At 32.7% G+C, this 12,886-nt stretch overlaps 1 protein-coding gene across 15 annotated transcripts in view; it reads right to left on the minus strand.

The window, feature by feature from the left end:
* Positions 1-312: 312 nt before the first annotated feature.
* LOC125680675 (ras-specific guanine nucleotide-releasing factor RalGPS1-like) overlaps positions 313-12,886 on the minus strand; it is a 47,195-nt gene continuing 34,621 nt past the window's right edge. For all 15 annotated transcript variants that reach the window (XM_048920373.2, XM_048920377.2, XM_048920381.2 and 12 more), the window contains 16 exons: positions 12,726-12,839; positions 12,133-12,183; positions 11,691-11,774; positions 11,358-11,447; positions 11,159-11,251; positions 10,402-10,525; positions 9,063-9,194; positions 8,820-8,913; positions 7,506-7,697; positions 7,163-7,329; positions 6,944-7,007; positions 6,731-6,842; positions 5,692-5,784; positions 5,433-5,538; positions 2,101-2,192; positions 313-1,919 (listed from right to left, as the gene is read on the minus strand). In XM_048920373.2, coding sequence (XP_048776330.1) covers positions 1,890-1,919; positions 2,101-2,192; positions 5,433-5,538; positions 5,692-5,784; positions 6,731-6,842; positions 6,944-7,007; positions 7,163-7,329; positions 7,506-7,697; positions 8,820-8,913; positions 9,063-9,194; positions 10,402-10,525; positions 11,159-11,251; positions 11,358-11,447; positions 11,691-11,774; positions 12,133-12,183; positions 12,726-12,839 — 1,638 coding nt within the window. In that variant the 3' untranslated portion in view covers positions 313-1,889. The remainder of the gene's footprint in view (positions 1,920-2,100; positions 2,193-5,432; positions 5,539-5,691; positions 5,785-6,730; positions 6,843-6,943; positions 7,008-7,162; positions 7,330-7,505; positions 7,698-8,819; positions 8,914-9,062; positions 9,195-10,401; positions 10,526-11,158; positions 11,252-11,357; positions 11,448-11,690; positions 11,775-12,132; positions 12,184-12,725; positions 12,840-12,886) is intronic.

The raw sequence follows: 12,886 nt of genomic DNA on the forward strand, positions 1-12,886 counted from the left end.
TGTTAGTTAACGTACTTCAGTTTCTTTAAAACAAACCTCCCTCACCCATGCCCAACTCCCTAGACACGAGCGTCATACTAAATTGTAAAACAGAATCATAGCAAAAGTTGTTCACGGCTGTGAAGGTCTATCTCATCAATATCAAGTCGCTGTTGTCCACCTGTCTGTTTTAAACATTAAACTGGCCCTATACTCATATTTGACGTGCTCATGTATTTCTTGTGACCATACTTTAACTCGTGCACAAACCTCAATCTTTCTAGGTTATTCATGCAGTCTTTGAAAGCTAAATACTGAGATAAAACAAAGAAATAACAATATTTGCCTGTTTTTATTTTGTCATTTTTATGCATTTTCGTATTTTTATATGAGCATTTTGTAATGTATTATGAAAAACATGTTTGATAAGAGTATGATTAAATATTAATTATGCTTGAGGAAAAATGCACATAGCAATTACAGGACCCAGAAAAACATGAAACTTTTTTGTTTTAGTTTAACAAGAATTTATATTTTTTTTAAAACAAAAATTTAATATTTTTTTCTGTTCAATTTTGTTTCACAAAAAAATTAACTGTTCACACAATTGACAACCCAGCACTATATGGGAATTCGAAGTTTTTCTACGAGGAAACAAACTGCATTCAAGTTCATTTGAATTTCCTTAAAATATTGACCCCAGAATCAGAAATTTAGTAAGTACACTAAACTTCTAAAAATAAAAGCATCTGTAATTCTAGGATGTTCCATGTTGTTAACTTAAATCGACAATTCATACCACATATTTATATCCCATATGGCTTTGTCTTGAATCATGTCTTATGAATATTTGCACCTTGATATTGTATTAGCAGCCAAGAAAAAATAAGCACAATGAATTTGGTCAGTAACACCAGATGCACATATATAACATCATGGTGTACAAATACTATATTTGTCTAAAAATAGTTTTTGCTTGTAAAAGAAAACTAAAATTTACACCTCTTACAAAGTTAACATATCAACAAACATGCTACATAATTAACACAACTGACTAGGGACCCCTTTAATCAAACGGGGGATTTTTAAAAAGCATAATGACATAGTATTGCAGTCTAAAATTGCATTGCTCAAACCGAGTAAGGTACCTGGGTACGAAAGATGAGGTGCTGTGGCAGTTATATCAGAGCAGCTAATCACTATAGCAGATATTCACTATAGCAGATATTCACCATAGCAGATATTCACTATACTTTGGATGTTGAAAATGACCAGACATCCAATAACATTTTGACAAAAACTTTTTTAAAAAAGAGAAAAATCATAAATGAGCCAATCCAGTTAAATCATTGCTTTGATGGTGGATTATTGGGATAACAATTTATAAAATATTAATCTGGAATGTAGAAAAACATATCATAGTTGCAAGACTAGATAAAAACAAGTGTTCAATGGAAAATGAATGAGGAATGTGAGAACTGGTAGAAACTATGGCGACCTGTTTCCATTTTAATCAAGCATTGAATATGCTAATCTGAAGTATTCTCTAAACAGCATCAGATTATTTGCACATGGAATGTCCAATCTACACAGACATATTCTAAAAATACTGGGTTTTTTTGGGTTTTTTTACATGTAGCAGTATAGAGTATTCCCAACATCACAACTGGGCGTAAGTGTTTGTCACTGAAGTATTTTTGTAGAATATTCTGTTGGTTTGGTCTGGCTAAAATTATCCCTTGGCAAAGAGGAAATCTCTGTGAAGGTTCACCACAATGCTCTCAGCTGTTAAATAAGCAGGGAATATTGCCAAACGGCTTGCAGAACCTCTGAGGCAAGATACTGAGCAATTGTCAAGCTCCTGGGAGATCCAAAATATCACAGTCAGAGTCATTTTTGTGCTTGGAAGATCAGTCAAACGACATTAAATTGGCTGGAATCTAAAATGAAAATAATAAAGAGAGTATAATATACTAATTGAAATGCTAAGTTTTGAAAACATTTGTTATACAGTATTAATGACATGTAGAAAATTGATTTTTCATGTTGAATAATACTGTTAAATCTGTCGAATATTTTAAAAAATGCATAACAAATAAATTCTAACACTTGTACACAAACCTGTGGTTGGTATCTCTTCGTAGCCTCATTCAGATGCCGACACCATGTCAGTGCATCTGCTTGTGACCCTGTTCTGAATTTGTAAACATTCCCTGAAATGAATAAAAGATAATTTATAAAAGAACACCTGTACATTTGTTTGAATAGTAATTGTCAGATACAATATTACATATCAATTCAGAGATAAATTAATTCTAAGTTTCTTTAATATTACTACAGTGATCAAATTCAACTTGTAAGTATTTTCATCACTGGCAAAGTAAATTCACACATTCAGAACAGTGGATACTGAAAATCATGTCACGGAAATTTGTGTAATAGTTTATGTAGGCTTTAAAACAGTGTAAATGTATCTATAATGAAACTCCCTGACCCTTTCTTTTTGCTATTAGACCTAGAGCTGAATCTCTGAATTCATTTTGAAATTTAATGAAATGATATGATCAAGTTGACACCTCCCACAACTCCCAACAAATCTCCATGAACTTTAACATTTTTATGTAGTTATGATTAGTATATAAGGTCTACCAGGTAATTTTAATAGTAGTTCTGACCAATTTACCATTTATCAGGTAATTTTAAACTTTTAACATAGTTTGTGTATTTATGATTGTTATCGTTTACCAGGTGATTTTTGTGTGTAGTTATGATTGGTTTACTGTTTACCAAGTAATTTTTTTGTGTTGATATGATTGGTTTACTATTTACCAAGCAATTTTTTTGTGTTGATATGATTGGTTTACTATTTACCAAGCAATTTTTTTGTGTTGATATGATTGGTTTACTATTTACCAAGTAATTTTTTTGTGTTGATATGATTGGTTTACTATTTACCAAGCAATTTTTTTGTGTTGATATGATTGGTTTACTGTTTACCAAGTAATTTTTTGTGTTGATATGATTGGTTTACTATTTACCAAGTAATTTTTTTGTGTTGATATGATTGGTTTACTATTTACCAAGTAATTTTTTTGTGTTGATATGATTGGTTTACTATTTACCAAGCAATTTTTGTGTGTAGTTATGATTGGTTTACTGTTTACCAAGTAATTTTTTTGTGTTGATATGATTGGTTTACTATTTACCAAGCAATTTTTTTGTGTTGATATGATTGGTTTACTATTTACCAAGCAATTTTTTTGTGTTGATATGATTGGTTTACTATTTACCAAGTAATTTTTTTGTGTTGATATGATTGGTTTACTATTTACCAAGCAATTTTTTTGTGTTGATATGATTGGTTTACTGTTTACCAAGTAATTTTTTTGTGTTGATATGATTGGTTTACTATTTACCAAGTAATTTTTTTGTGTTGATATGATTGGTTTACTATTTACCAAGCAATTTTTTTGTGTTGATATGATTGGTTTACTATTTACCAAGCAATTTTTTTGTGTTGATATGATTGGTTTACTGTTTACCAAGTAATTTTTTTGTGTTGATATGATTGGTTTACTATTTACCAAGTAATTTTTTTGTGTTGATATGATTGGTTTACTATTTACCAAGTAATTTTTTTGTGTTGATATGATTGGTTTACTATTTACCAAGCAATTTTTGTGTGTAGTTATGATTGGTTTACTGTTTACCAAGTAATTTTTTTGTGTTGATATGATTGGTTTACTATTTACCAAGTAATTTTTTGTGTAGATATGATTGGTTTACTATTTACCAAGCAATTTTTGTGTGTAGTTATGATTGGTTTACTGTTTACCAAGTAATTTTTTGTGTTGATATGATTGGTTTACTGTTTACCAAGTAAGTTTTTTGTGTTGATATGATTGGTTTACTGTTTACCAAGTAATTTTTTTGTGTTGATATGATTGGTTTACTATTTACCAAGTAATTTTTTGTGTAGATATGATTGGTTTACTATTTACCAAGCAATTTTTGTGTGTAGTTATGATTGGTTTACTGTTTACCAAGTAATTTTTTGTGTTGATATGATTGGTTTACTGTTTACCAAGTAAGTTTTTTGTGTTGATATGATTGGTTTACTGTTTACCAAGTAATTTTTTTGTGTTGATATGATTGGTTTACTATTTACCAAGCAATTTTTTTGTGTTGATATGATTGGTTTACTATTTACCAAGCAATTTTTTTGTGTTGATATGATTGGTTTACTGTTTACCAAGTAAGTTTTTTGTGTTGATATGATTGGTTTACTATTTACCAAGTAATTTTTTTGTGTTGATATGATTGGTTTACTATTTACCAAGTAATTTTTTTGTGTTGATATGATTGGTTTACTATTTACCAAGCAATTTTTGTGTGTAGTTATGATTGGTTTACTGTTTACCAAGTAATTTTTTTGTGTTGATATGATTTGTTTACTATTTATCAAGTAATTTTTTTGTGTAGATATGATTGGTTTACTATTTACCAAGCAATTTTTGTGTGTAGTTATGATTGGTTTACTGTTTACCAAGTAATTTTTTGTGTTGATATGATTGGTTTACTGTTTACCAAGTAATTTTTTTGTGTTGATATGATTGGTTTACTATTTACCAAGCAATTTTTTTGTGTTGATATGATTGGTTTACTATTTACCAAGCAATTTTTGTGTGTAGTTATGATTGGTTTACTGTTTACCAAGTAATTTTTTGTGTTGATATGATTGGTTTACTGTTTACCAAGTAATTTTTGTGTGTAGATATGATTGGTTTACTGTTTACCGAGTAATTTTTTTGTGTTGATATGATTGGTTTACTGTTTACCAAGTAATTTTTTTTGTGTTGATATGATTGGTTTACTGTTTACCGAGTAATTTTTTTGTGTTGATATGATTGGTTTACTGTTTACCAAGTAATTTTTTTTGTGTTGATATGATTGGTTTACTGTTTACCGAGTAATTTTTTTGTGTTGATATGATTGGTTTACTATTTACCAAGTAATTTTTTTGTGTAGATATGATTGGTTTACTGTTTACCAAGTAATTTTTGTGTGTGGTTATGATTGGTTTACTGTTTATCAAGTAATTTTGGCACACTGTATGTGTTAGCTCTTTTGACAGATGACAAAAATTAACCAAAAATATAAACATGGATATACATCACGACTGCATCAAATAAAAACCTGCCAACAATTAGAGTGCCTGTGGCCAGCCAACATTTCACTACTTCTTTGAGATAATCAGGTATTACCAAATTCAAATTTACTGGATATATGGTACATCCAAAAAAAACCCAAAAAACAACAAAAACAAAAAAAAACCTAAGATATTTTTTCTCCTGTCAGAGGCTGATTTTTTTTTTTTTTGAGTATCCATTGACCACTGTCCTCTAAGATTTTTCTTTTTGTGTGTGTGTGTGCATTTTAACAACCAAACCAACCTTTCAATGGGTCTGACAATTGGAATGCATCAGGGTGTAGTGGATTATCTCCCATTACAACCATCCAGCCAACAACTGAAGTCATTTTACTAGGCTCTGACTTAAACTGAAATAAAATTCACACAAATTATTATAAATGCTGAACTAAAAATTATTAAAACAAGAGGAAATTTGACTATCACTAAATGAAAAAATACATTACTTTCACCATCTTATGATTAACTTTTAAAATACTGTGAAAATAAAAATCTGTTTTTACCGATGCTCTGTCACTGCCTCGTAATGACTTGTTTGGATAATACAATAAAGAGGTTCCCCATAATGATACCCAATACCTCGTCCATGAACTAACCTGCAAATGAACAGAAAATTGTCTGACATGGTGTCATGTTATGGAAATCACTGCAATATCTTTTCTCTCACATACAACCCCAACCACAAAGAGTAATGTGATTGAATTTAAAATGCATAAATCGTTCAAAACAAATATACGACTGCCTGGGAATCTGCACAACAAATATCATAGTTGGTGGTTATTTTAGGGAGATGCTGCAAAGTTAGCCACCCCCACCACCCCCAAAAATGGGGTATTTATTTTCAGCCAGACAGTATTTTAGTGAATTGCTTATTCAGAACTTGAAAAAGAAATATGTCTCATAAAATGTAATTAGTTTAAAATTTTCAGAATTAATTATCACCAACACTAACCCACAATTAAATTGGAGTAGTTAATATCATATCATAATGAAAGCCAAAACATCGTATTGACTGAGAAAATGTCAATAATTGTTTTATCATGTAATAGAATAAACTGGTTACTTGGGCCAATAAAACAATACCTGGTTGGTCATTTTTGTGGATACTGTGTGATACAGTTGAAAGTGTTTAAAGACATGTTGTTTATTTTGACTGAATAATTCAAACATCAAAACCAGCTACTAGAACATACAGAACTTACAATCAATGCCTGATCGGTCATCTTTAGATACTGGTAAGTAAAATAGTGGTCATCCAGGCTTATCATGGAGTAACCATCAGTTACGACAGCCAAGGAAGATAACTGATTTCTCATCATGGTATTGTTAGCATTATCTAATTTTAGTGACTTCAACAACCTTGCTAATACAGCCAAAATTCGATCCTCACTTAACACTCTACTTATTGTAATATCTAATAGTATACTATGATATCGTAATACATTGTAATAGCTACATAATGATATTGTAATACACACTACTTGCACACACAGATTAGTTTAAAGTCAGGAAGTGACGACTTTGTAGTTGCACATCACTTACCGTTGGCTTCTTCCCATCTTTGAGTATTGTTTTTCTTCTTAAGCACCCTTCACATGTAAAGCTTTGATGGAAGTTGCTCAACTCATCTGCTGTCAATTCTCTGCTGTACATCCTGCACAGAAAATGAAAAATATCAATACATTACACCACATATTATTCTATCCAAGACATAAAAACTGAGATTTTGTAGGAGTTGTCTTTCTTTTAACTTACACTTTATTTTGGGACTCGGAATCAAGTGAAGGAAACACTGAATCCACAGGCGTCTCACCATTATCTGTGAAATAATTTTAAAATGCAAAAGATAACTTTCTTGTTTCATTAGTATTGCTATATATTTTCATGAAATATTGAACATAGATTTTATGTAACAGTTTCATTTAATGAATGTTGGACCTGTTCTGTAACAGTTTCATTTAATGAATGTCTGACCTGAGAGAATCTTTCCGCAGATAGAACCATCACTGGAAGCACAGGGGGACTCCTCTAAGACACTATCATCTAACAAATGGCGTATTCCCTGGATATAAGGGGCTGTAGTTTTTGATGGAAGACTGAAAGTTTTCTCTGCGACCGACTTCTGTCCATTGCTCATGAAACTGGAAAGTCATATGGATAAACAATTACAGGAATGGTCTCTGCAAGTTTTGTCAAATTGATTCAAAGTTCTTATACCAACACTATTTTATCTTCTCAACCAGTTCACAGATTTCTTTAACTGTGCTGAATCTGATAATTTTAGGAAAGAATGTTTTGATGTGCTGCTCTGACTTACTTTGCACTTAAACTTTTTGTTTTTCTGTGACCCGGGTTGAACTTGGATGATGTGGATGTGTAGTTGGGTGTGTGTGTGATGTTGTTTCGTGGCTCAGCTCCTGGTGAGGGTGGAGCCACAGTGATCTGAATGTCCTCTTTGGATGTGGAAAGATGCTGGCCTTGAAGTGGAGGTTCTACTTTTAATGACAATCTGTACAAAAAGAAAGAAATAACTCATTCTGACACTTTTTATAATTGACAATTTCTTACTATACCTACAAGTGCATTATTTTTTCCTCAACAGTTAAAACACATTTGTCATACACTTACTTACTATTCAAACTAAACTTATAAATAAATGTATTGACATCTCAAAACACTACCTATAGAAGTGTATAAAACAAGGCATCTAACATAAAATATTTATCCATGTTGTTGTATTGTGATATAATTTACAAGAAAATTGAACAGGGACTAACTACCCGCTGTCTTCAGAGCTACAGTCAGCAACACTGGTTTAGCAGTCACAAACTGAGGGACTAACTACCCGCTGTCTTCAGAGCTACAGTCAGCAATACTGGTTTAGCAGTCACAAACTGAGGGACTAACTACCCGCTGTCTTCAGAGCTACAGTCAGCAATACTGGTTTAGCAGTCACAAACTGAGGGGCTAACTACCCGCTGTCTTCAGAGCTACAGTCAGCAATACTGGTTTAGCAGTCACAAACTGAGGGACTAACTACCCGCTGTCTTCAGAGCTACAGTCAGCAATACTGGTTTAGCAGTCACAAACTGAGGGACTAACTACCCGCTGTCTTCAGAGCTACAGTCAGCAATACTGGTTTAGCAGTCACAGACTGAGGGACTAACTACCCGCTGTCTTCAGAGCTACAGTCAGCAATACTGGTTTAGCAGTCACAAACTGCGATTTAATAGTGACACAATGACTATCTCAAATTTCAGACAGAGGATAGCTATTCTTACGTGAATCAGTTTTAATCCAATGTTTGACATTTTCCTTCTATTTCATTGATTTTTGTATTACTCTTCTATGATGTCACAACTAAAAACTTCCTATCTCAATAACGTATGGCTAAATGCCTGAACTTAGTGCATTATCCATCAAGAATCCAAATTACACACCAATATTACGTAAGAATTTAATCCTATTGATTTCTGCAGTACATGAAAGGTGACTTAGTAATTTAATTATATTGGTTTCTGCAGTACATGAAAGGTGACTTAGTAATTTAATTATATTGGTTTCTGCAGTACATGAAAGGTGACTTAGTAATTTAATTCTATTGGTTTCTGCAGTAAATGAGCTGACTTACTTGTAATTGTCATCCTCTACAAACTTTTGGAGCTCTTCAATGTATCGAACTGATTTAAGGTAGTTTTGTACATGTTCCAGTACCGGAACTTGATCTGCAAACAAAAAACAATTATCCATCAAACTAACTTTCCTCCACTTAAGCCTTAACTACAAAGATATCATTATGATGAATGTGTCAAATGATGACATATTTCAGTTTCCTATATATTTAACTCAGGATTTGAAATAAGACTTTGTATACCATAACTGGATTGCTGGTACTCTGAGATGGTTCGCAAAATGTTGTTCATCTGCATTCTGCGTGTGTGTGATTCCATGCCCCCAGAGTGGGGGTGTGCTACGTCTATGTAGATCAGATCTGACAGATAGAGGCCTGCAATAAAAGGAAAAAATCTTCTTAATTTTTTTTATATTACACATGTACCGTATCAGTATTCAATGTACATTAGCCAGAATGCTAGCACAGAGATCATCTTTCTCTCTTTTTAAAGGATACAAGGTGTTTGGCATTAATGATAGTCACATTTCTAAAAACATGAAGAGTTCATGACTTTCATTCCAAATTTTAGCTCAGTCTGTAATTCTTCATTCTACTATAGGAAACAATTATTGGACCTACATCCAATTGTAGTGAATTCTCTTTTTTTTTTAATTTTCATAACACAATCATAATTGAATTTTTATGTACAAAATATCCTACTTAAAAGAAGAAGAATAACATATTTTTAGAACACTGAAAAGCTTATTGTATTTCAATAAACGAAAATCCTTGAAGTCTGATGCAGCTTTGAAGAGTTTACCCCACTAGGTGAGAGCTCCAACATCAAAAGAATTTAGATGTTTATGACCTATTACATTCATAAATTCAAGGACACTGTTCCAGCTAATTAAAATACACTCAATTTTACATGCTAACTGCCGTACCAGATGTTGATGATATTTCAATATGCCAGAGGCCTTAGCTCTTAGAAAACCCACAGCTCACAAGTCTGATTGCCTCAAGGTGCTTTTATGAATTCATTCCAACAACCCACCAACGGAGATGTATTCAAAAATATTACATACTAATAACAGAATATGATTTTCTTTTACACCCTTCTCCATCAAATATAAAAAAGCATTAAAATGATAAAGCGCACTTAAAGATAATTCCATCTCCCACACACATCCTATAGAAATATGATAAATGTATTGCTAGCAGCTGTTTGTCGAATGTTTATTTAAGATTGCTTTACAAAAAAATCAACAAGCGTTAAAATTGGGAGAGGCATCATTTCTTGTTTTTAATGCAAGATCTTTTTATGCAAAAGTGGTATGAATGATTTAAATACATTTTTTTATACCTCAAAAATCTCACACTTTTTGCACCTAGAAGTAGAAATTGCTTCACACTCAGACTCTAAGCTTGGCTATTTATTCTAATATTGTGGTGATCCATGAAACAACTGTAAAATTGGGGGTGGAAAGTGGGGGTTAATATGCCTGCATCTGTGGTTCATGGTATAAACCCTTGAAAATATTATCCTTACACATCAGGATTCCAGTGATCAAATTTGAACTCGGGGAGAGTAAATCCTTACCTAAATAAGGTATGCAAGGCAACTTGACACTGTCCATGTAATCTCTTAATCTTTGTCTGTTGTCGTTCTCTGAAAACAGGTCTGCCATTTTCTCGTAAGTTGCTTTGTCTTTACGTGACAACATCTAAAATTTAAAAGCAGTCTTGAAAATCTTAGCATAAAACAAAACATGATTGTGAAACATATGCCCCATTCCCTTGTATTAAAATCCACGGTCAGAAAATATGATTTAATACCTTATGACCTGGAAAGAAATAGGGGTTATCTTTTGACTTGTTGATAATCGATTTGCCATATATATATATGTGTGTGTGTGTGTGTTAATAGGGGTCATCTCCAAGCCATGGCAAAGTTGATGACCAATGGCCAAAGGGTTCTCCAGTTATTGGTTAGAAAACAACTGCTGTATGTGTGGTAGAAAGCCCAATGACCAATGGACCTAAAAATCGATAAGAGTAATTGATTAGCCATGACCAATCTGCCAATGAAGTCGGATGACCATTGAACAGAGAGATCTCTTAATATCATTCCGAAAACAGTTGCTGTATGCAAGCTAGAAGACCCTTTGACCTTAAAATGAAGGTCATCTACTAGTCATGACCAATCTGCCAATGAAGTTTAAAGATACCATAGGTTCACTAGTAATAGACAACAAAATCTCTAACAGATAAAACACTGACGGCCCCTATTCTTTAACAAGTGCATAACAATACAGCTGTCTCTATCAAAGATTTGTCTGAAGTAGCGTCACGCTTACCATCCATGTTTTGGACAGGCGAAATATAGCTGCACTTTGGAGAGCTGAAATAACTGCCATGACAGCATGTAGGTTGTTCAGATCTAGTAGTTTCTGAAAGATTCAAATATAAGTTAATTTATCAAAAATTAAAATCTTAGAAAATTCTTCAAATTTGTCTTACTAACATACTATACCTATTTTTTTTTTATATACACACCTTTGCAATTTTGATGTAGTGTGCAAGTACATCTGCTCTAGTTTTCAAAGTTTGACAGTTTAAAATTTCTTGCTGCACCCAAAAATTGACCTGAAATGAGAAACAATCAATATCTACTCCAGTATCATATCATCCTCACCACGCTGAAGGTAACATTTCAGACAAGCTTCAACATGTATGTAATCAGTCTTTCTTTATCATCCCGAGTGTTTTAGAAATTTGTGAAAATTCTTACATCACTACTCCAAGAACTGCATGTTGTCTTTATCATAGCTAAATGAGTATGCATACTTAATAGATGACTTTAAACTCAACATGCACACATTCACTTACATGATTGAAGCGCCTTGTAAAGCCTACAACATTTGGGGCTTTAATAAGTTTTTCTTTTGTTGTCCATGCACATGAAGTTAATTCCTGAAATATGAAATACAGTCCATTATATTAATTGTTGATTTTTTTTTTAAATTACATAAAATCTCTATTGATCATCATTCAAGTAACAATCTATCACCATGTGTCAGACATGGAAATCTTTTTTATATATTTTTCATAAAAAAGGCATATTTTTCTCCAACTTCAAAGATAATTAAATTCTCTATATCATCCATCAATTAACAAAGACTTTTGTGTGAACTACTTAGTGAAAATCTGCAGTCCTACATGTAGCTACACTGACTTTTAGTCGTGAAAATCTGCAGTCCTAGCTACATTGACTTTTAGTCGTGAAAATCTGCAGTCCTAACTACACTGACTTTTAGTCATTCTAACTTACGTCTGGCTGTATGGATCTAAATACCGGCATATCCATCAAGGTAATCTGGCTCTAAAAAGACAAAAATACTAACTGCTTGAATTCTTTCAGGCTACAAGAAATCATATAATATGTGTATTTCTCCTGTGTAATATATCTATGTAAGATATTTGGCAAAATGAACAGATATGCTCTGAATGCTGATCTTGCTCATCCCCTAGTTGTAAAATAAGCCCACCTCACTTTTTTAAAATTGATGCACTAACAGAGCCACTAGTGGAAAGTTCTTCTGTTAATGGTTAAATATAAACATTGATACAAAGTTAGCTGCAATAATGTAGCCTTCTCCAACTTATTTTTTGGGGGGGGGGGGGGGGGGGGGGGGGGGGGGGGGGACAAATACATGGAGCTTATTACAGGTTATTCATAAACATATTTTGCACCATTACAAATATCCTATGGATTTGTAGCATTCTCCCAAAAATGTCAGGAAAAAAAATCGAAGAGGGCTACATTATTGCAGCTAATACAAAGTGTGTGCAAACTTTTTCATGCAATCAGAAGAATCAAAAGAAACTACAGAGACAAGTATGTGTTAAAAACAACCATCTTACAGCGAAATCGTCCGGAGACACTCGCAAAATCTCGAAAACGACAGCGTCATAACTTTTCATGCGAGGAAGACTGGAACGCCTTTCTAGTGACTCTTCACTTCCCTGGCTTACACCCTACAAAATTAATTCACATATCATTACCGTAATTTTGAAGTGACAAG

Source organism: Ostrea edulis, chromosome 2 (genome assembly GCF_947568905.1).
Source record: "Ostrea edulis chromosome 2, xbOstEdul1.1, whole genome shotgun sequence".
NCBI lineage: Eukaryota > Metazoa > Mollusca > Bivalvia > Ostreida > Ostreidae > Ostrea > Ostrea edulis.